Source organism: Arabidopsis thaliana (genome assembly GCF_000001735.4).
Source record: "Arabidopsis thaliana chromosome 1 sequence".
Taxonomy (NCBI): domain Eukaryota; kingdom Viridiplantae; phylum Streptophyta; class Magnoliopsida; order Brassicales; family Brassicaceae; genus Arabidopsis; species Arabidopsis thaliana.
In genome coordinates this window covers 21,871,469-21,892,700 of record NC_003070.9, presented here as the reverse complement: position 1 = coordinate 21,892,700, position 21,232 = coordinate 21,871,469, and the positions used below count along the sequence as shown (strand labels likewise).

Here is a 21,232-nt window from a genome sequence, read left to right as displayed (position 1 = left end):
TGCTAGGTTTGCAAGTATATCACCAAATTTTGGTATTGGTCTAACTGTTTGTATATAAATTTGTGTATACCGTATTCATAAATTGCTTGTATAAATTTGTGCATACAAGTATATCACTAAATTCTAATTAAAGTAAAAGCTCAAAAAAATTATCTTAAAATCATACGCGGATAGATAGTACCAAAAGTGTATGTAAGAGTGTCATCATCATATGCATTTTTTGTTTTTGTATGAAAGATATCATCTCAATATTTCGTAAACTATATCCAAAAACAAGCCTCTATGATATGCATTAGAGTTCATTTGTGCAACTAATGGTTCATGCCATCTAACCCCACAATAGAGACCTAGCGAATTGCAATGTTTCGCTAGAGGTATGAACAGTAATCCAACCATACTCAATTTATATGGACGCATTGCTAAGGTCAACAGAAGAGCACAAACCACCAAAACTCACAGTAGGATGCAATGCTTCAGTCCTAGTATGCCAAAACTCATAACTAAGATAAGAATCCTTACCATATATATTTAGGCATTGGATGAAACGTTCAACATTTATTAATGGTTTCAGTCAATGTTCAAAAAATTTACATTGGAATTTATCTCTATTTTGGACCGTTTATGCAATTTATTCCCAAAATATTGGAAACCAAGAGAACCGGAAATAACCGATTTGGAATTCTGGTTTACCACTGTTTTCAGTATCCTCCTGTTCTCTGTACTCAATAGCCGACGACACTCTGAGAGAGAGAGCCAATCGCGATTTTGAATTTTGCATCGACGGCGAAAAATGCGATCGTTAGAAGAGCTATCTCCGATAGAAACTCTAGATATCGAAGAGAACGGTCTCGCTCTCGTCTCACGCGTCAAGCTCAATCTCACAATCCACCCAGTAGTCCCATCCGTATCCAAATCCATCGACGAATGGCAACTCAAGCGATCCTTAATAGATTACCTCAAAAACTCTGTCGTAACCTCCGTCACAGTTCCGGAGGAAGACATCGTAGTTCGTCGTCACAAGGACTTGAAGAAACGGAAGCGTGAGGAGCCAGTTGCTCATGGATCGTTGTTTATACGCGATTTAGGGTTTCTCGATGGGAAGAAGAAGAAGAAGGAGAATGATGGAGAGAGAGATGTGAAGGAATTGGAGAAGAAGTTTTTGGATTGGAGGAAGAGTTTGGTGGAGAAGATGAATGGTATTGAGCTTAATTTGGAAGGAGTTAAGTATAAGCTTAGTGTGGTACTTCCGATTTCAGATGATTTCGAGAAGTTGAAGAAGGATTGGGAGGAGTTTTACGCTTTTGGTAATCTTGGTTCTTCAATTTTGGATTTTGATTTTACGATTTTTTCGTGGTAATTGATGTGATTGTGATTTGCAGGACATTCAAGGGAAGGAAGGAGAGAGGCTGATACGATTATACTTAGAGGTGTGCCATCAAGATGGTTTGCTGAGCCACGAGTTTCATCGAAGCCTTCTATGTTGGTTACACATACAATCTTCTCTAGCTTTGGGAAAATTAGGTAAGATTTTGTCATCTTTCATGTCCAGCTTGATTAGGATTGTTTTTTTTTCAATCGGAGTGAAGAGAACATTCATAAATCTGCTTCAAGAATGTGACACTATGTGAGTTGAGAGTGATCTATGGCTTGCTTATTGGAAAATTAAGTAGTTTTGTGCTGCTTTGGATAGATTTGATGCATCTACATTTGATCATAGTATACAGTATTTGTCCATGTAGTTCAAAAGAAATGACATTTTGTATGGAAATCTTATCTGAAGACTAATTACAATCATTGTATTGAACTTGCTTACCATGTGTTCTCAGTATTCTTCGGATCATTTATTCTGTTTACCAATGAATCTGATGTTAATATAATTCCGATAGTTTACATAAATTCCATGTTCCGCTGCATTAACTAATCCTCTATAGGAATCTTAATGTTGCTGAGGACGATGATCTAGGTAAGGACGCAGATGAGGATAGTGGAGACCTCATATCAGGTCTCCATTGTAAGATTGTGGTTCAGTTCGAGAAGTACAATGATTTCGTGAATGCCATGAAGGCTTTTTGTGGTCGCTCAATGGAAAAGGTATTCTTTATGTTGCAAAGACCACTATCAGGTTTTATTTACACAAATATTTTGAGAAAATTTGGAGATGGTAAGTTAGTAGTTTTCACTGTTGCGTAAGCTTCTTAAATAGCATATGAGGTTTTATCATTAGCAGAAATGGTTTTATTGAATGCTTCTTCTGAATTCGGAGCTAGATTGTATGCAAAACTAGTTTCTGCTAGTGTGATTTTGTGGGTTCTTGCTACTGTATTCGAAACTAAGTTGTAACCACATCTAAATGTTTTACCGGCTCTGTAACATCTTTATATACCACATTCAATACTTCTTGTTTGATAGTCGATTTATTTAATTTTATATGATTGTTTATGCAGAAATAATTAGGCAACTGGTATTTGTGTCGTATCTCTCTTGTAGGCATTGAAACATAACTGATGTTTTCTGGTTTTGTCATCTGAGCAGGAAGGCACTCGGCTAAAGGCAGACTATGAACTAACATGGGACAAGATTGGATTCTTCAGAAACTCGAGAAAGCCGTTGGATAACAGAGATGGCGGATACAGAAACGAGTCTTTTGGATGCAATCAGGATGATTTACGCCGAAAAAGATTCAGGGTAATGTATGATTATGATCATATACAAAAATGTTGAATCCGTATAAAGATGATTCTGATGTCTTAAATTCTGTTTATTGGCAGGAGTAGAGAACTCTGAGATAAGGTGTAGAGGGAACTTGGGAGATGTTGTCAGCTCTCTCTCTGTCTTCTAGGTCTATACCGGTGTATTTGTATTTTAGATAATGTTTTGAAGATTTCTAAGTTCAGATCTGATTTTTGTTCTTATGCAAAAATACAATCACGCAGAATTTGACTTGACTCAGAATTTTGTTTTGGAAATATATTCCCTTTCAAAAACATGTGGGAAGAAATTTTGGCCATGTCTCAGTCGTCCTGGGCTAGTTCGGTTCAATTGAAACAAAAGGTATACATGTGAAACTAATGTTTTGTTAATACTTTTCAAAACTTACATTACATAGTTTTGAGATATTTGATTTGGAGAAAAATAAGCCAAGATTGGATACTATGTCCAAATGTCCAAAACATCATTATTAACAGAAGAACGAAAGTCTAATAGCAAAAATTCTAGAACCACGCAACCATATCCATCACCAATGAATTATATTTCTAGTGAATAAATCTGATATAATAACATAGAAAAAAATGTCTTTTGAAGCGGACATGATTATCCATAAACGACTTTAAATCTCACAACTCCTTGAGAAGACCGTTACCTACAGAACTTTCATCGAGGTCAATTGATATCTAGAATCTCTCTGAAACACACGGTCTCTCCTTAAAACTTAAAAGATAGATGTATAATGTCATCGACCATATACCTTTTATTTCCATTAATAATCATTGATGATAGTTTGAAGTTTTTGGTTCACTTTCTATCGAACATCCATGTATCACGTTTTCCATAGATGTGTAGAGGCAGAGGCAACTAATTGAATTATTAGACAAAATGACAAATGTATCGCATCATTATCTATCTTTCATTTCCATTTATTATTATGAAGATAGGTTGACATTAATGCTTCTTTGATCATATCCACTATTTCTCGAAATGACCATAGTCTAGTGATTAATACTAATCTCTTTATTAGCAATCTACTTTATTTTCACATGGTCCAAACGACCAAAATACTTACTTTAACGTTAATAGCCCTCGACGAATATCATACCATTGTCGCTAGGCTTCCATAACACAACAATTAAGAAACCTAAAACAAAACATAGGGCAAAACCCCCAAAATAAAAAGTAAAAGTTGGGATTTTGTAATATAAGTTGATTCTGCTCAAATTTTATATGGTTGCAATAGATCATATGTAATCAAGAACATCTCCAATTGCATTATATACATCTATAAACATTAAAAAAAAACTAACAATATAAAAAAGCTACACAATTTTCTGCTAATTCAGCTGTCTCTAAATTTAACAACTATGAACGAAACAGAGAATAAAACAAAAAGTAACGAAGAAATAAGAGACCAAAAAACTTTTGACAAAGAAAAAAAGTTTTCGCTCGGTCACGCGGTTTTTTTCACGAGCAGCCAAAATAAGAAACTTCTTCTACTTGCGAGGAGAATGATCACGAACAGTTCTTGGATTAAACGATGTTCTGTTTTCAATACTCAATTTCCTAGCGAAATCTTTCTTCTTCATCGCGTAAGACGGTGATGATCCTCTGTTTCCACTCTGTTCTTGAATCGTTGGAACCAAGTACCAAGCGATACAAGTAAACATAATCGCTACAGATCTTCCAAAGAAAGCCAAAAACACAAGAACCAAGATCACAGTCACAGGCAAGAAATGATCCGGTCTAGCGATCTTCTTCAGATTCTCGTTTATAACACAGCTCTGTTTTTGCTCTGTTTCAGGCTCTGTGTTCTTGATTTCCTCTGTTTTTGCTTCCTTGACTTCTGTTTTGACTTTATCAGCTACAACATCTTTCGTCTTCTTGTTCTTCTTGTGAAGATAAGATGATCTGATCACAACGGGGACACACTCACCGGAGCTTGTGAACACAAATCGAACAAGAGGCGGGCCACCGGAATCGAGCTTCTTCGAGTAGATGCTTTGCCTCTTCTCGTCTAGCTCGGAGAGAAGCTCAGAGAATTTATCAAGTCCACGATTTGAATAAGGGTTCTTGCTTGCTTTTCTTGATTTTTTGGGTGAAGAACATGGAGATCTAAATGGGCTCACCATTTTTACTTCGAGTGATGATCTTGTGGTTTCTTTACCTTGCAATGTTCTTGTGAGATTCAGAGAGTTTCAAGTTTTTTTTTTTGGTTTTGGTTAATGAAGATTTGTTTTGGAGACAAGAGTGACGACCTTGTTATTAATAGACGTGATTTGTATTAATATTTTAAAAGATTTCACGCGACAATAATATTTTCTTTATTGTAATACTATAGAAAAAGGATTTAAGAATTTGACCGGATCAGATGATGAAGCGTTACAACTTGGTCAAAATGTCAAGATCTCAGAATTTTGTATTTAATATTTTGTTTTTTTTTTTGTTTTTGTGTGGGTGATTATAAGAAGTTTCCAGGAATAAAAGAACATCATCGATCACGTATGTTGATAACGTTGGTCTTATTGATTGACTTCCTTGGGGCATAAGCTAAAAAAGAAGTCTATCTTTCATAAATTTCCACGACGGATGTATTATTTTAAACTATATTTAGTAATTTTATAACCAAAAGCTAGTTGGAGTTTTCCAAGTATTTATGATTTAATGTATAGATATTGATGTTTTTGGCAATTTATTTGATGTGTGCATGGCAACTAATTTGATGTGTATGTGTGTGTATTATAGGAAGGGCATTTAGAAATATACAGGTTTGTAAACAGAAATTACCATCGGGTAAAGCAAGTTATAATATTTTTGCAAATTATATTTTTGTTTATAAAAGTGTTTTCCCTGAATTTAGTAATAATCATTATTTAATCACGAGTTAGGTTCGTTAACTTAGCTCGAAAGCTTGATACCATTGTTCACATAATGTTGGTGGCTTTATTAGTTAAGTTTTCTGTATTATTATGTATGCACATGTCACATGTGACACAATTAAGTGTTGTTTTGCTCGATACTACGTGTTTTATATAATATTTTCGGTTTGCCACTCTGTGTTTAGACTTTAGAGATAATTTTATAAACTATACATCATTTCATGAGACATCCCCTGTATCCTAAAGGAGAAGATGGAAAGATAAAAAGGAAAATTAAATACCAAGCAAGTGGTGTGTCTTGTGGCAGATTTTGGTCCCTCCAAAGGAGATTGAACATTGCATCCTAGTTCTATCATTTGATCATAAGTTTTGGATAAAATAGAGGATTTACAAGTATAAACTGCTTCATCATCATATGCTTATTAGTTTAATCAAATTATAGACTTAATAGTCCAACCGCAATTTCATATGGATAACTAAAACGAATTTTTGGCGGAATGGTATAGAAATGACTCAATGACATCAAACGCATAAATCAAAGAGATGATGATGAGGAACATTCATTGACTATTAATCGACGAGAAGACTTGACTTGGTCTTCTAGAATCTTTATCTCTTTGGCTCTTGATTTTTTTTTCACATCAATGGTTTCAATAATTAGTGCAGTCCTACATTTTTCCATTTACAAAAGTAAAAAAAGATTCTTATTCACACGCTGTTCATCAAAATATTTTTCCAAAGCATAAATGTTACTAATTATTGACATTTTTTCTATCATTTAAGTTAAATTTAAGTGTGTGATAGACATCAAAATATTTTTATCAAACAAAGCAATTAATACTTCTATTAATGTCACAATATACTAAGTCTGAATTCAGAATTAGGTACATGAAAGTCAAAAACACATTTATAAAAATTCTACGAATCTATGGAACATTCTATGTATCATTGAAAATTATTTCCCAAATAATTTTATTTTGATATTCTATGCATATGTTTTATTTCATGAATTTTTTTAAACAGTGTATATCTTTGTGTTAATACATTTATCTTCAAAATCATATTTAATCCAATGGTTTGCTCTTTGAACATTCGAAAATCTTCAATAAGAAAAATCACCAACAATAAGATCAGAGACAGAGTATGAAGTTTTAAGGACACATACACTTATGTACAAACGTTACAGACACTTAAGCTTGTAACCAAAAACAAAACAAAGCTCCATGACACAAACATATCACATAATTTAAAGTTATTGTTCTTCTTCTTCGACACTATTATTAACAACATTTCAAGAAGCAAACATGAAAATAAATAAGTTTAAGTTGTTGAAAGATCTCTCTGAACAGTACCTGCAAAAGACTTGATCTCAAAACTCAGAGACCTCATTGTTGTTTATGGTAGCAGCTTCTGGATGATAATGAATCATTTCCTTCCACATTAATTCTCTTATCATCTCTGCTCCCAAATCCTCGTCTTCATCTACATCGAGATCAATAGGAACTTGAGCAGGAGGATTTGCACTCGGGTCATATAAAGGCGCCATGTAAGGATGTTGAAGCGCTTCCGTGACACTAATCCTTTTCGAAGGGTCAAGAACGAGCATTTTCTGAAGCAGATCAATGGCTAAAACATTTGCACCCGGGTAAAGACGAGAGAATGATATCCCTGGTGAGTAAGGGAGTGATTCTATGTATCTTTTGGCTTTTGGGTTATCTATAAACTCGAGATCTTCCTCTCTCTGGCTACCCAAAATGTTAATGATGAGTTTAATCTGGTTTAGACATTCTGTTCCCGGGAATACTGGTTTTCTTCCAAGAAGCTCGGCGAATATGCAACCGACTGACCAGACATCAATGGAGGTTCCATAGTTGTCACAACAGAGGAGTAGCTCTGGTGCTCGGTACCATCTAGTCACAACATATTCAGTCATGAACTGACCTTTGGTGTTGCTCGTCCTCGCTAGCCCAAAGTCACATATCTTTAAGTCGCAGTTTGCATTCACAAGGAGGTTACCGGGTTTCAGATCCCGATGGAGAATGTTTGCTGAATGAATATACTTGAGCCCTCGAAGCAACTATGCAAAAGAAATAAAAAGCAAGTAAATGCAAACACCAAATGCAAACAACACACACTAATGGTAAAAGCAAATGCAAACAAATCACATACCTGGAACAAGAAGTATTGGCAATGGTCATTACTTAGAACTTGAGAAGACTTAATAATCTGATGAAGATCAGTATCCATAAGCTCATAAACAAGATAAACATCCTTAAAGCTTCTCTTATGATTAGCCATCATTACATCTTTAAGAGCAACCACATTCTCATGTCGAAGATGACGTAGAAGCTTGAGCTCCCTAAGAGTCCTCAACGCATCAATCCTATTCTCAAACACATTGTGGATCTTCTTGATCGCCACTCTCTCATTACTCTCTCTGTTAACCGAAGAGCAAACCACACCGTACGCGCCTCGGCCTATCGGTTTGATAGGCACGTATTTGGTATCGATCTCGAAAAGTGTTTGCCACATTGAGAAGTAATGCTTCCCTTGATTCCTAATTCCATTAGGTGGATCAACAGGAGTCGCCATTCTTCTACCTCCTTATAAAAACACACAACAAAAGGAATAAAAATCAAAACTTTATCGAAATTGGAACAATCCACAAATTTGAAAATATACACAACACAGAATTTTGAATTGCTTCCAACAAGTGACAATGAAAGATCAAATTTTTAGTTTTGATCTTAGGGTTCTCTAAGCTTAAGTTTACAGATTCAAAGGTTAATATTTTAGATTTCACTAATGATCAAAAGCTTTGTTTAAGAGAAAAGAACAAAAGTTGAATCTTGATCCGATGTTGAGATTGAGCTAGAACGATCTGAATTTTGCAGAGAGAGCTTACCCGTTGAGTGTTGGGGACGAATCAGATTCGTCAGTGACGATCGCCGGCGAGATTTGGGTGGAGAGAAAGAGGAAGTTGGAGAGATTTGGCTGGTGAGAGTGAGAGATTTGGTCAACGCTATGACCGTTGACTCTCTAGTTTCTCGTTCATTACCATTTTAGAGCTGTTTCTTTCTCTGTCTCCTTCACTAATCTGTCTTTAACTTTGGGCTTAATTAAGCCCAACCTGATTTGTAATAATTAACGGTAATTAGATATTTAAGATAGTGAGGAATTAACAAAAAGTGGACGTGCCGGAGTGGTTATCGGGCATGACTAGAAATCATGTGGGCTTTGCCCGCGCAGGTTCGAATCCTGCCGTTCACGTTTTTTCACTTCTTATTTTAACATCGAAACGTGATTATATAACTTCATTAGTAAATGTAAATCTAAGCTTGAAATTTATATTAGCATTTGTTCAATCACAATCTATCAATGCAAAAAAATTTCTAGTCAAAAACTCATGATACAAAGGCTTTACTATATGTACAAGACTAGTAATTGTTCGCTTGTAAAAATCGTTCTGAGTTTTGTCCTTCAATGGCGGTAAATTTTCAAAACTTGTTGTATTCGTTCCCGGCAAAGAGGACAGGTCCTTAGTTGCAAGGAGCATGGTGTGCAGCAGCACATATGACCACACCTACAAGTCCAAACCAAACAAAAAGAGGAATCAAAAGATGCCATGTTTGATCAGTGAGAGGGTTTTCAAGAGCTTTTAGAAGAAAAGCGGTCTTATACTTACTCAACAAAAGCGGTGTTATACTTCTGGTCAAGGCAAACCACACAGAGATCAGGTGTATCACCATCTCTGCTTGTACCACCTGGTAAGACGTTTTTGTAAGCAGAGCAATTCCAAGTGTATGCAGAAAAAGGATTCACATGTTACTACTACAAAGTACAAACTCTAATGGATAGATACTATTACTACCTCCAGTTACTGGTTTGGCTCTCCTAGCAGCTGCATCAACAACTCTGCAACAAGTTACCCAACACTTAACTCGCAACTCGCAACTCGCAATGAATACTTCATACGTGGCTGTGGTTAGGGTGCGTCATACCTTTTCAGTGCGAATTGTCGCCGCCTTCTTTCTAGAGTATCTTCAATTCTCTTTAGAATATATTCAATCACAGGCTTTGAAATAAGAATCACACCAAGAACAGTTAAACCCATGGAGGCATACTTGAACCTCCTGCCAAAAGAAAGAGATCTTTTAGAATTTTTTTCAATCATAGTTTTCGAAGAAAAGAATAGGCAAAAACAGAGAAAAGAAACAACCTTGACAAATCTCCCAATTTAGAGATGAGCTGATCTAGCGGTATATAAGTGACGTAGAAAGGTCCTTGCTCAGGTTTTTGAATCCTGACATTCCCCATGCCATCCCTAACAGCCTGTTAACATGGTAAGCAACATAACAAAGAGAGATATAAAACGTATTTTGGACCGCTAACAGATAAAAGACATACCTCACCAACAACTGTAAGCGGTGTACCAATTGGGACAACACGCTCAACGTGTCTTACTCCAAGTATCTATAGACAACAATGGTGCCACAATGTATAAGCATTGTCAAAACAAAAGCAAATCAATGAAAAGTGGTAGGAAAGGAAAAGAAAAGACCTTAAAGCCTTTAAGATAACCCAACGCTCCTTGAACAAGCGATACCGGCTCTGCCTTTTCAAATACATCACTACCAACCGTCAACGCCAAGCCTAATTCACCTTGAGATACATCTACATTCACACGACCTGTCCCGTCGTCCTATAGGCAACCAATATCATATTTTGTAAATGACTTTAGAAAGTAATACACTCCAATCAAAGTCCAACAGACATACCAGATACCAGGGGACTTCCTTAGTCATCGGCTGCATCAATGTACTATTTCGAACCCATGAAAATCTCCAATTACGTCTCAAAACCTGTTGTTCTGCCTGAAAAAAATCGTTTCTTTTTAACATATCCAAAATCACAGAAACGAAAAACTAGATTATCTAATCCAATTCATACATACCGTTCTCTTGAGAAATACACCGAGAACATAACTATGCTCACACTTAATAGGAGTCTCAGAGCCAACATCTCCTGATACTGCGATGATCAAAGGTACCACCTTGCTCTCTACTTCTACTAATTGTTCTGAATAAAAACGAATGATATCAAACACATAACCAAAACCCATCCACCTAAAATTGAAATGCAGAACAATGCAGGAACATTACCCAAATCCTTGAGTTGGTAAACCCTAGTGATTGATTTGATATCTCTGTCCCACGAAAGAAGAACATTACCACCGAATAACAGTAAACCCTAGTTATCGTAATTCGTAAATAGTAAAGACAAGAAAAAAAACCTAACCTGCCTGTGCTCCTGGTAAGAAGATAAAGAGCGACGCCGCCTAAGCAACATGTAAATCCAGCCAAATGTATCATCTTCTTCCACTGTACACACTGATTCCTTCACGAGATCACTATTTGTCGGCCACTTTACTTCTTTCGCCGAGAAACCAGAAACCGATCAAAATTTTCAGGCAGAGAGAGAAAGTGAAGTCGAATAGGGATGAATTTTTTAATTAATTCTTTTTTGCTAAATATGAAAAAACTAATTAATGCAGAAATATTGTTTGACCAATACTATTTTGATTGTTAAAAGGGTTTTCTAAAGGAATTAGGGCTTGATTGGTTCTCCCCCTCTGCTACCAATAGTAATTGATTTGAGAAAGTCATTTAACTTTAAGATTTCTTTCAATAACATTTTTCCTTTTAAAAAACTAATTAATCAAAAGAAAAGAAATTAATTAATCAAAATGAATGTTTCACAAATTTAATCAAGAAGATATTCAAGTTAATATATCCTAGGATTTTTTGCAAATTAACAAATTTAAAACAAATAATACTCATATTTAACATTTTTTAGAAAACCCCATTAATAATTACTTCTACTAATTAATATTTAATCAACAACAATAAAAATTTATATTTTTTGTTAAATAACAAATAATACATTCTAATATAATATGGAAACCGAATAAAAACCTACGCTTGCCGTGTACCGCGGGATGAATCCTAATATTTATCAATATGTAACTAAAAAAAATTCCAATTGTAAAAAGTTTAGCGTGATTTAAAAAAAAGTTCATTGAATTATTTTATAGGCATAGACCGATAAAGTTTAAGTAAAAAACGATAAAGTTATTATAAACAAAACAAAAAAGTGATAAGGAAATTTCCGATTTTTTCTCGAACCAAATTGGAGTGAAAAAAGGAAGAAAAACAATACTATCAAGTTCTCTATATAAACAAAGAAATAGAAGCAAAGACGTACAAAACAAAAGATTAAAACTCATACAAATTTGTTCTCTCTTTCTCTTTGAACGGCAAAACAATGGAGAGTAACTATCAGAGAACACTGGTCTCAGCTTTCCTCAATATCTCTGTAGATCAAACTGTGGAAACCGCTATAAAGTGTCTAAAGTCTACAAATTGGAAGCTTGAAGATGCCATCAATCTCTTATTTGCCATCGACAGAATGAGAAATAATCAAACTTTGACACTAAAACCTTCCGACTCTACTAGATTGCCTTCCTTGTCTCCTCCTCCTCCTCTAAATCTGCTTTTTAATGGTTCGTTCGAAGACGCGAAACTAGCTTCTTCTAGCAAAGATCTATGGTTGCTTGTTCATATCCAATCCGAAACTGAGTTTCCTTGTAATACATTTAACCGAGATTTATGGTCAAACGAAGACGTTTCTCAAGCCCTTGAGTTTAGGTTTATGTTATGGCAAGTTTATGATCATACCAGTGAAGGAAGAAAAATCACTAGCTTCTATATGATCCAACACTGTGCTCCTCCTATGCTGCTCCTTAGTCCTTATCGATCCGATTACTGGCCAGAATATATGTATATGGAGGGGCGAGATTAAAGCTAAGGGTTTTCTTAAGGATTTGAAGAAGTATATTGATGCTAGTCCTCACGAACATATTGCTTCTACGGCAAGGAACATGCGCGTAAAAGCAGAAAAGATTTGCCACTCTGATCAACAAGACATGGTTGGTTTTACGGACGATGATTTTGACGATTTTGATGAGGCAGCTGATGAAAAGACTTAAATCTCATACATAAGGGGAATTTGTCATCAGATAGCGTCGTGGTTTCTTCTTGCGGGCGAGAATTTGATGATGTAGTGACTTTATCCGAAGATGAGGAGGAAACTTGTTTGTCAAGCGACCTGTTTGAGTTCCCAGTTTTGACAAAAGAGCCTAAAGGAGACTGTGATCGAAGCGTTGTCTGTAGTATCAGCGTTCGATTTCCAAATGGGAGAAGAAAGCAGAGAAAGTTTCTCAAGAGTGAACCGGTTCAGCTTCTCTGGTCTTTCTGTTATTCTCACATGGATGAATCAGATAACAAGGCGTTCAAGCTAGTGCAGGCGATTCCTGGTGCTTCCAAGACTCTGGATTATGGAGCTGAAGCCTCGTTTGATCAATATGGGATCGCTAATTCGATCATCTCGGTTACTTGGGAGTGACGGTTTAGACATTTTGTTCCTTCTCTATATCTTCTTGAAGTAATGATGAAGAAACTCTTATATTCTTGTAACTAGTTCTAACTTTTTTTTGTTGTTGGTCAATTCTAATATCAAGTTCAAATATAAAATTCTCACAACACAGATCACCTAACTGTCTCCAAGTCGAAAGTTGCAACTTAATAAATAGGTTCTTCACTTTCTTAATCAACATTAGCGAATCCGGTGATAAATTAAACATACAAATTCAACAAACTTAACTGTTTTTGCTAAGGAGCTTTTGAGTTTTGAGTGGTTAGTTTCTGCATTTTGGACTTGATTTCACTGTGAAAAGACACAAAAGATTTGTGCCTGGTAGCGAAAGCAATGCTGATGTGCTTAATCTCTTCCTCCATATCTTTCCTCCTCTTCACTTCCACATTAAGATCTTTCAAAGCATTCTCTTTATCACTTGCAATCACTCTCAATCTCTGAGTTGATTGAGAGATTTTTCTATCTAAAGAATCTCTTTCTTCCTTCAGGAACTGTACCTCTTTTATCAGCTTCTCATGACTTTCTCTTGAAGCTTCTAGAAGCTGTTTATCCAAACACAACTCTTTCTCGAGCTCGTTGTATCTTTCCTTGATGATGATGAGCTCAGACTTCAGTTTCTTCTCCTCCAAAGCAGCTGTTTCTTGTCCCTTTAAAATCACATTCAAAACCTGTCTTAGAGAAAGGTGAAATAGTAGTCTGACCACAACATCTAACTAACCAAACATGACTCTGGGAGAGATTCAAGTGAAGTTCCAATGTCGAAAGAATGTGTTTAGCCCAAATGAGGTACTCAATCTTGCATATGTGGTTTTGACTTTTAACTTCTTAAATGACAGTGTACTGTAAAACGGTGACTTAGATTGATGAGACTTCTTATGCCGGAGACAAAGGAAAATGAAACACTTATAGGTATGATACGAAATCGTAGATTACGAGAAAAAAACCCGTAAAAAGAACGCCATTTATTAGATTTATTTGCAGGTCAACATATGCAGAGGTTTCACTGGACTAAAGTCCTACCAAGAGAGACAAAGTATCCTAACAAAACTACTAAAAAGATTAATAAAATTGATCCATATCTTGACAATAGTGGCAAGGAAGCTACCTTGTTGTGGGAGTTCAAAAATTCATCTTTTGCTTGTGCGTCTGACAGCAACAACGTCGTTGTGTTCTTCAGATTCACACGAAGTGTTTCCCAATGGTCAGATAAAGGATGATCTATGCTACTACCCGTTTTCTGACCATCCATTATCATTGAGAATTGTGTTTCTAGAGTTGCCAGTAGGCTCGTTGTGATTTCAGTTGTACCCAGGAGCAGGTTTGCCGTTGGAGATTCCTTGTCAGTGATTAAGCTCTAACAAATTGCAAGAGAAACACTAGTGAGCTGAGATGTCCTTTTAATAAAAATTTCAAAATTATGATTTACACAAGAAAAAGTAAGCTGTTCACCTTCATAGTGACTATGACATCCTTGTAGACATCTTTGCAATTAGCAACTGACTCAGATAACCTATTCGGAATTTCTTTCACAGTAAGCGTTTCTTGTTTGAGCTCAGACATCTCTTGCATCAGATTGTTGCTCAGGAGTACTTGTTCATTAAATTTTACCTGGCAGTACATAATTGGAACATAAATGATCATTAAAACTCCAAATCAGTTTTGGTATCCAGCTTATCAAGTGCAATATTAAAAACAAGAAGGAAAGGTAAATTATGAAGATAACAAGGAAGGAAAAACAATTATATCTTTCTTTTAGTTTCAGGAAATCTTGATAAAAAAGTTCGATTTATGCTGAAAGGGCACTTTGACTTTAACAGTCAACGACACCAATAAAAACTAACCTGAAGACTGTCATTCTCATTGGTCAGCAACTGAATCCGACTTTTGAGATCTTCCACCTCTGAGTGATTTTCACGCGGGCACTCCTAAAATGAAAGTTAGCAAACAATTATGGTCACCTTAGGGCGCATCTTTTAGGTGCTGAACTCACCACATTATTATTGAAAACTATACTAGCAGCATAACTTGGGATAGTATCTGTCTATATGAATTTTCAAATGATACTCAACATACATGAGCTAGATACCAGCCAGTTTCTCATAAACCAGAATGTTTGAATGCAAGTTGATATGAAAAGGAAAAGAAACAATGAGTCTAGAACCACGAAACAAACGGATGGAAGAGGGTTGGTTTGACCACATGCATCAAGAAGTCTCCATTCAATGTGATTTTTTTAGCTTTTCATGCACAAATAATTTTCAATCTACATATACATCTTTGGTAGGGTTTTTGGCCAAAAATCTATCACCTATTTACTATTGTCAATATTAGTCCTTACAAATTTAATCTCAACCAAATATTCTATGTCTAAAAACTTACAAATTGTTAATTTTCATTAAATACTTCAACTAAAACCATAAAAGTTTTAAAATTAATATCTAGTATTAGAAGATAATAAGAGCAAAGTAAATGTATCTACTCACCGTGGTTGCAATACTTAAAGGAGTGGGTTGACATTTAACAGCAGGTGTAAATTGGATTTGATCAAGGTCTGCAACAAAACCCTTGTTTAGTTTCATCCAAGTATCTTCATCGGCCACGTCCCCCAGGGAATGAACCATCGGACTAAAATCAGATAGTCCTGAATAATTATTTGACCGAGCAACCACAAAGGAACGGGAAGCTGATTTAAAGCAAGGGGTTCCAGGAACATCGCTAGTGTCATTGACATTGCATAGCCCATCTGGAGTCTTTCTTGAAATGATAAAGTCCTGCCAATAAAGAAATTACATTAATGACTTTTACGTAACCGTGAACATGAGTCCACCACTTCAGCTTAAATGTAATAATAACTAGTCTAATAAAACTAATGAGATGTTACAAATTTGCTATCTTTGATTCATTCTACATCGTATATTCAATTGAATATAAATTTTTCTTTTTGAGATTATGTTTACTTCAGCAAAATGTGTTAGTAATGGTTGAGCCTTATATATTATAACAATCCAAGAAAATCAGGATATTGCCTAAGCCAATGAATGCATCCGTACCTCTGACTGGTTCCTCTTGAAGTCAGAATTAGTGACAAAATTGTTAAGGTTCTCAATTTTCATCTGTTGCTCCTTGATGCAATTTTCCTGCTCCTTCTGCTTCCTTTTCTCTTCTTCCAGTTGTGTTTTTAGCCTTTCACATTCCAACTCATACTGGAATTCAAACAAACGTGTAGCTGTTTTGTATCGTGTGTATGCTTAATGTTGAACTCAATGTATACACTAAGAAAAAGCGCAAAAAAGCTACCTTCAGCATCTGATTGCTTAAATTTAAGATCTCTTGTTCCAACACTTCCGCATGAGATCCCTACAAACATCACCAATTTTCGTATTGTTGCTCCTTTCCAATATGTAATTGAAAAAAAAAAGTGACTATACCTGAAGCTTCATGCGTAGCTCTTCTATCTCCAACTTTTGGCGCTTCAATAAAGCGGCATCAGTCAAGATCTGCAGCATTTAAACATGGTCAGATTATATTCCGATAAAGAGGAAAAAAAACAGTCAATTGGACACATGTAGGCGGTGATCCTTTGTAATGGGAAGAAATAACGTAGCGCAGTAACATCTAAAAACGAGAGTAACAAATATCTCCAAATAATCAACAGAAGTTTAGATGCTTTAAATAAATGCAGACCTCATTCACTTGAGCACAGTTGGTGATGCGCTTTGCTCTGCTTGCAAATTGGAGAGTTCCTTTTGATTCCTCAATATGATGCTACACACATCATCAATGTACCTTTGGTAAGTAAACAATCTAATCTTGCCCTTCAAATGATTACTTAAAGCCAAGAAAATACAAAAGCTAACCACAAAGCAACTTATTTTACCTCTTCTGGTGCGATAGTGCATATAATGCAGGTCTTTGCATTACCACCAAGTGCAGGCTGAAGAATTCGAGTCAGCTTACTATCTCGGTACGGAATATGTGCCCTATAATAATAAATGTTAGAAATGAGCTGCGGTGAGCTGTATTGTTGTTAAGTAAACCAAGTCAAAGGTAAGAAAGTACCTTAGCTTTGTACTGTCACTTAATTTATTGATGACATTACCAAGAATCATTAAGCTCTTATTAATGTACTTCCCTTCTTGCAAGCGTACACCACCAGCACCAGTTTTAGCAATTCGCTCAGATCCAGCTAAATCGACCAAATTCTAGATTCCATTGAAAGAACACCCATTAAAAAAAAAATAGCATTATGTAACTTTCACAAGAAACTTTTGAAAGATGTTAGCTGTAGTGAAAATTATCACTCACCAAGACTGAGACACGAATAGCATCTGAAGAACTATTATCTTTTCCCCTGCTCTCAATCACCTATCACACCAGAGAGATTGTATCAGATTAAAAACTTTACAAGTAGAAGGTCTCGTTCATAGCTTCTGAACCGTACCATTCTGAATATGGTGTGAGACCTGCTACTATGAACATTCATGTTTGTCTCGCCAAAGTGCCTATTAACTGTTAATTAGAAGACCATGTCAATACACATTAGGCACAAACAAAATGCAGGAACGCTACTTTGTAGTTTAGATATGAGTTAAAAACCTTCTCCAGAATCTATAAGCTTTAGAATCTGTTCAGCATCACTAACAATTTCTTCCTTAAGACCAGCAACAAACACTCCACGCTGTACATCAAGAGAAAGCAAGTGAACTTTAACAACTCTTAAACAAACTAATGGAGAAGATATCACTAATGAAACTGATCCAAACCAACCTCCAAATGCTCATGAATTTGCAGTCTCTGGTTCTCAACAGCTAAAAGATCATTAATTTCTTCGTTGTAAATTTCCATGTACGAAACCCGGATGAGAAACTCACGATCAGATATCTAAAAACAAAGAACAAAACACACACGAATCAAAAGCTGTACTCTTTTTCTTACTTCACAGATCACTGAATAATTCTATGCACTATACCATATGTATTCTTTCAAACACATCTCGAACAGATCTTCGAATAATTCCAGGATCAGTTTCAGAGCCCGTCATCGTAAACGTCTTCCCACTACTAGTTTGCCCATAAGCAAATGCAGTACCTAACAAAATCAGAGAAGCTCCATACATCAAAACTTGAAAAAAAAAAAAAACTGAGCCCAAGAAATCGCTCAAGTTTTATAATTTAGGTTAGATTACCATTAAAACCCTCAACAGCGGCATGTATGATATCCTTAGTAAGAAGCTCGTAGACACTAGCATTCGTAGAACTTTCGTCGAACACATGATCTGCAAAAAGAAGAAAAAAGTAAACAACACCAAAACTAAAAAGGAAGAGACTTACGATTTCAATCAGATCTGTAGAAATTGAAATTCCAGAAACTGATTGATAAGAAAGTAGATGAATTTACCAAAAGCGTGAGAAGCGGTTGTGATTGGAGTGTCGAGTGATTTATGAAGAGAGATCCGATTATCTTCGACTTTCCAGAGTGAAGCTCCGTTTTCCGGCGCCGGCGGTCTTACCCTGACTGCGACACAGATCTTTTCCATCTTCGTCTCGATCTGAAAGTGCCGTTTGAAATTTGAATCTCAGAATCCCACCCTAGAGGGGGAGCCTTTAAGCATTTGAATGTAACTTAAATTTACAGTAATACCCTTTTCTTTTTGTTTGACCAATCAAATTGGAAAAATATCATTTAATACCCAAATTTTTCAAATTGTTACCGTTTTATACATCAAATTCATATGTAAGCATTTTATATATGAATTAAACGTTGACAAGCCGTTTGAAACATGAAAATGCATTAACTAGGCCAAAAAGACATACCGCTATCTAGATATAAACATTCAGATTTCGGTTCGAATTGCGTTTGGATATTGATATATAATGGTTTTTACTCATTTCAAACATGATATTAGAATGGTTTTAAGAGTCTTTTTAGTTCTTTTCGTATGTTTTCAAGTCTTTACAGGTGCATATCCACTTTTGAGAGCTATAGAGCAAAATAGGAAATTTGGAAGCTTTCTAGCAAGGAAAAGCAACATAGACGTTTTTGATGCGATGGTGTCGATCGACACCACACTTGTATCGGGACCAAAGGAATTCTCCACGTTTTAATCAAGTTATCAAGAATTGCAGAAGTTTCATAAGTTTCCCTTATTTGAAAGATAGTCTCTCCACGTTTTTGTTAACTTAGATATAGATTTTTGAGGTCATTGTTTAGACTTAACCTTTTGTGTGAGAGATTTTATATTCAAGGAAAGAAGAATCAAAACTTCTCGAAGAGAGATTCTAAACTCCTTTAACTCTATTCTCTTATTTTAATTCAATGCAATTTTTTTAGAATATGATTTGTGTTCTTTTAATCATGTCTTAGTAATCACGTTGTTGGGTTTAGGGTTTCTCTCATTAGAGATTTAAATGAATTTGTAGATCGATAACCTGTTACGAAATATCTTTAGGTTTTTTCATCTTAATTGTTCTTAATGCTAGTTTTATATTGATCACCTAGAACTTGATCTTAGGATAATAGGTAAGATCTAAGAGGGCGCTTATTACCTTAAACTATCATAGATGAGCTTAACTATCTAGATATGAATATGTCTCGTTTAGATACTTAGGTGAACTAATCAAACTTGATATTAATGCATGTTTAGCAATTAAGTATTTGCAATGAGAGTTAGAATCCTTATTTATTAGGCATAGCTAGTTGATACAACGAGAGTTAGTTGACTTTACATTAGTGATTTGAGTTTTAGAACGGTGTGTTAACAATCCTAATCATAGCTAGATCTACAATTTATCTATTTCCTTAAAATATCCCTAGACTCTACGCCTTAATCCATAAGATGAATTATTCTTGAAAAAGGGCACTAAAAAGAGCTTTTTTGCAATTGCGCCTTTAAACCATGTTAGTTTTCAAAATATTTTGTGGATTTTTTATATTAATTATGTTTTGTTAAGTGTTAATTATTTTTAATATTAACTAAGATATAAATTTGATCTGATATAAATATTATTTTGATATAAAATTGTTATCACTTAGTATGTATAATTAAAATCGAGTTTAATATGATGAAATAAATACTTAAATTGTATTGCGAAATTGAATGTGTAAGATGATAAAGTGTGTGGATTACTATTTAAATTCAAATATCATTATCATACTTAATACTAAATTACATATAACAAAAGTGTGTGGACTACTATTTAAATTCAAATATCATCGATAAGATTGAGTGTGCATAAATAAAATAGAATACATAAGACTGAAATTATATTTAAATAAAAATATTAACTTAAATATCTAAAATTTGTAGATTACTATTTTACTATTCAGAACCCAAATACTATCGATTAAAATTAACATTTATATGTTATACCAATCTATTTAGGCGGGCCTTATCTATTCATCTACTAAATCACAAGATTTAGTTGGAAAGAAAACTAAATAGGAAAAGATGGTAAAAAGGTGACTAAAAACACTAAGACGGAACGAAAGGGCAGTCCACAATGTTGTAGATAGTTTTTGTTTAAAGATATCACCGAAAAAATGCCCTAAGAAACTAAATTTTATGATCAATGCAAAGATAACGAGTGAATCAAGATGGAAACGAGTGTTTATATCATACTCAATAGGATGATGTTGAAAAGTCCATCAAGTCATTGTTTGTGTGGAGTTTGCATGGTTCTTCCTATAACTGTTATATTCTCAAGAGAATCGTGCGACATATGGCTTGTCAAGTCCTAAAGTCTAACAAACTTTTTAGAAAGCATCCAATATTTTAGGTTCAAGCAATATCAAATTCGTGTAAAAATCTTGTAGTTTAGTAATTGGTGTCTCATTTAATAATAGAAAATCACGAATTTAAAATTTTCTATGAAATTTTATTAGGTTTTATGTATCAAAAAATGTTGGGTCGACCATCGTGAGACTGAGACAGTGAGACATCTATCTTGATCTTAGCATTTAGCAAAAGAAAAACTGTTATGCCACCGTTAAATTTCAAGGTTTGCATTTCCATATCTCTATTCCGTTATGTTTGACCTCGATACAAAAACTTTATGGATCCGTCACTACTATAACTAGGTTAAAGTTTGTCGAATGTGTAGCACGCATGCAGGGATTTATGATGATGATTCTCGTGATGTATAGCTGATTTT

General features: G+C 35.0%; 6 protein-coding genes and 1 non-coding gene across 12 annotated transcripts; 3 read left to right on the top strand and 4 right to left on the bottom strand.

Annotated features, from left to right (window-relative positions):
* The first annotated feature begins 644 nt into the window (after positions 1-644).
* On the top strand, positions 645-3,062 carry ZCW7. The gene is made up of 5 exons (NM_104653.4): positions 645-1,304; positions 1,380-1,521; positions 1,932-2,091; positions 2,533-2,685; positions 2,769-3,062. The coding sequence occupies exons 1-5, from the start codon at positions 791-793 to the stop codon at positions 2,772-2,774; spliced, it is 975 nt and encodes a 324-aa protein (NP_564748.1). The 5' UTR covers positions 645-790; the 3' UTR covers positions 2,775-3,062.
* Positions 3,063-3,908: 846 nt separating this feature from the next.
* On the bottom strand, positions 3,909-5,113 carry ZCF37. The gene has a single exon (NM_104652.3). The coding sequence runs from the start codon at positions 4,839-4,841 to the stop codon at positions 4,206-4,208; it is 636 nt and encodes a 211-aa protein (NP_564747.1). The 5' UTR covers positions 4,842-5,113; the 3' UTR covers positions 3,909-4,205.
* A 1,536-nt stretch (positions 5,114-6,649) lies between these two features.
* Positions 6,650-8,683, bottom strand: MPK2 (mitogen-activated protein kinase homolog 2). 2 transcript variants are annotated; one of them, NM_104651.5, is made up of 3 exons: positions 8,494-8,683; positions 7,758-8,191; positions 6,650-7,665 (listed from the first exon to the last, which is right to left on the bottom strand). In NM_104651.5, exons 2-3 carry the CDS (start codon positions 8,178-8,180, stop codon positions 6,958-6,960), a joined length of 1,131 nt encoding a protein of 376 aa, NP_564746.1. In that variant the 5' UTR covers positions 8,181-8,191; positions 8,494-8,683; the 3' UTR covers positions 6,650-6,957. The 2 variants fall into 2 exon arrangements, with proteins under 2 accessions (NP_564746.1, NP_974049.1); NM_202320.1 differs by having other exon boundaries at positions 6,668-7,665; positions 7,758-8,184; positions 8,494-8,602.
* A 93-nt stretch (positions 8,684-8,776) lies between these two features.
* AT1G59570 lies at positions 8,777-8,858 on the top strand. The gene has a single exon. It is a non-coding gene; the product is annotated as a tRNA-Ser (tRNA).
* Positions 8,859-8,894: 36 nt separating this feature from the next.
* ZCF61 (E3 Ubiquitin ligase family protein) lies at positions 8,895-11,167 on the bottom strand. 4 transcript variants are annotated; one of them, NM_104650.4, is made up of 11 exons: positions 10,887-11,167; positions 10,751-10,794; positions 10,543-10,667; positions 10,367-10,462; positions 10,150-10,290; positions 9,996-10,061; positions 9,808-9,920; positions 9,590-9,721; positions 9,460-9,503; positions 9,274-9,352; positions 8,909-9,171 (listed from the first exon to the last, which is right to left on the bottom strand). In NM_104650.4, exons 1-11 carry the CDS (start codon positions 10,958-10,960, stop codon positions 9,069-9,071), a joined length of 1,017 nt encoding a protein of 338 aa, NP_564745.1. In that variant the 5' UTR covers positions 10,961-11,167; the 3' UTR covers positions 8,909-9,068. The 4 variants fall into 4 exon arrangements, with proteins under 4 accessions (NP_001320816.1, NP_564745.1, NP_001320817.1 ...); NM_001333856.1 differs by having other exon boundaries at positions 8,895-9,352; positions 10,887-11,125; NM_001333855.1 differs by having other exon boundaries at positions 9,274-9,503.
* Positions 11,168-11,912: 745 nt separating this feature from the next.
* AT1G59550 (UBX domain-containing protein) lies at positions 11,913-13,052 on the top strand (the record flags this gene model as incomplete). The annotated part of the gene is made up of 3 exons (NM_104649.1): positions 11,913-12,295; positions 12,438-12,576; positions 12,651-13,052. The coding sequence occupies 3 exons, from the start codon at positions 11,913-11,915 to the stop codon at positions 13,050-13,052; spliced, it is 924 nt and encodes a 307-aa protein (NP_176165.1).
* Positions 13,053-13,130: 78 nt separating this feature from the next.
* On the bottom strand, positions 13,131-18,689 carry ZCF125 (P-loop containing nucleoside triphosphate hydrolases superfamily protein). Of its 2 annotated transcripts, none has more exons than NM_104648.4 (18): positions 18,480-18,676; positions 18,268-18,357; positions 18,052-18,170; positions 17,850-17,963; positions 17,679-17,760; positions 17,524-17,591; positions 17,388-17,447; positions 17,142-17,284; positions 16,960-17,062; positions 16,767-16,847; positions 16,511-16,579; positions 16,380-16,439; positions 16,133-16,285; positions 15,566-15,853; positions 14,924-15,007; positions 14,532-14,690; positions 14,188-14,436; positions 13,131-13,729 (listed from the first exon to the last, which is right to left on the bottom strand). In NM_104648.4, the coding sequence occupies exons 1-18, from the start codon at positions 18,616-18,618 to the stop codon at positions 13,319-13,321; spliced, it is 2,472 nt and encodes an 823-aa protein (NP_564744.1). In that variant the 5' UTR covers positions 18,619-18,676; the 3' UTR covers positions 13,131-13,318. The 2 variants fall into 2 exon arrangements, with proteins under 2 accessions (NP_564744.1, NP_001117517.1); NM_001124045.1 differs by having other exon boundaries at positions 13,162-13,729; positions 18,268-18,392; positions 18,480-18,689.
* Positions 18,690-21,232: the final 2,543 nt, after the last annotated feature.

Bases quoted from the DNA above. Each gene is read 5' to 3' on its own strand.
- ZCF61 (NM_104650.4), bottom strand. From the start codon at position 10,960: ATGATACATTTGGCTGGATTTACATGTTGCTTAGGCGGCGTCGCTCTT. The intron at 10,062-10,149 runs GTCTTTTCTTTT...TGTTGTCTATAG, and splicing joins GTTATCTTAAAGGCTTTAAG to ATACTTGGAGTAAGACACGT. The intron at 9,172-9,273 runs GTAAGTATAAGA...TTGGACTTGTAG, and splicing joins TATAACACCGCTTTTGTTGA to GTGTGGTCATATGTGCTGCT.
- ZCF125 (NM_104648.4), bottom strand. From the start codon at position 18,618: ATGGAAAAGATCTGTGTCGCAGTCAGGGTAAGACCGCCGGCGCCGGAA. The intron at 14,691-14,923 runs GTTAGTTTTTAT...ATGTACTGCCAG, and splicing joins ATGAGAATGACAGTCTTCAG to GTAAAATTTAATGAACAAGT. The intron at 14,437-14,531 runs GTGAACAGCTTA...GCAATTTGTTAG, and splicing joins ATGTCATAGTCACTATGAAG to AGCTTAATCACTGACAAGGA.
- ZCW7 (NM_104653.4), top strand. From the start codon at position 791: ATGCGATCGTTAGAAGAGCTATCTCCGATAGAAACTCTAGATATCGAA. The intron at 1,522-1,931 runs GTAAGATTTTGT...AATCCTCTATAG, and splicing joins TCTAGCTTTGGGAAAATTAG to GAATCTTAATGTTGCTGAGG. The intron at 2,092-2,532 runs GTATTCTTTATG...TCATCTGAGCAG, and splicing joins GTGGTCGCTCAATGGAAAAG to GAAGGCACTCGGCTAAAGGC.
- ZCF37 (NM_104652.3), bottom strand. From the start codon at position 4,841: ATGGTGAGCCCATTTAGATCTCCATGTTCTTCACCCAAAAAATCAAGA.
- MPK2 (NM_104651.5), bottom strand. From the start codon at position 8,180: ATGGCGACTCCTGTTGATCCACCTAATGGAATTAGGAATCAAGGGAAG. The intron at 7,666-7,757 runs GTATGTGATTTG...TCTTTTGCATAG, and splicing joins GCCAATACTTCTTGTTCCAG to TTGCTTCGAGGGCTCAAGTA.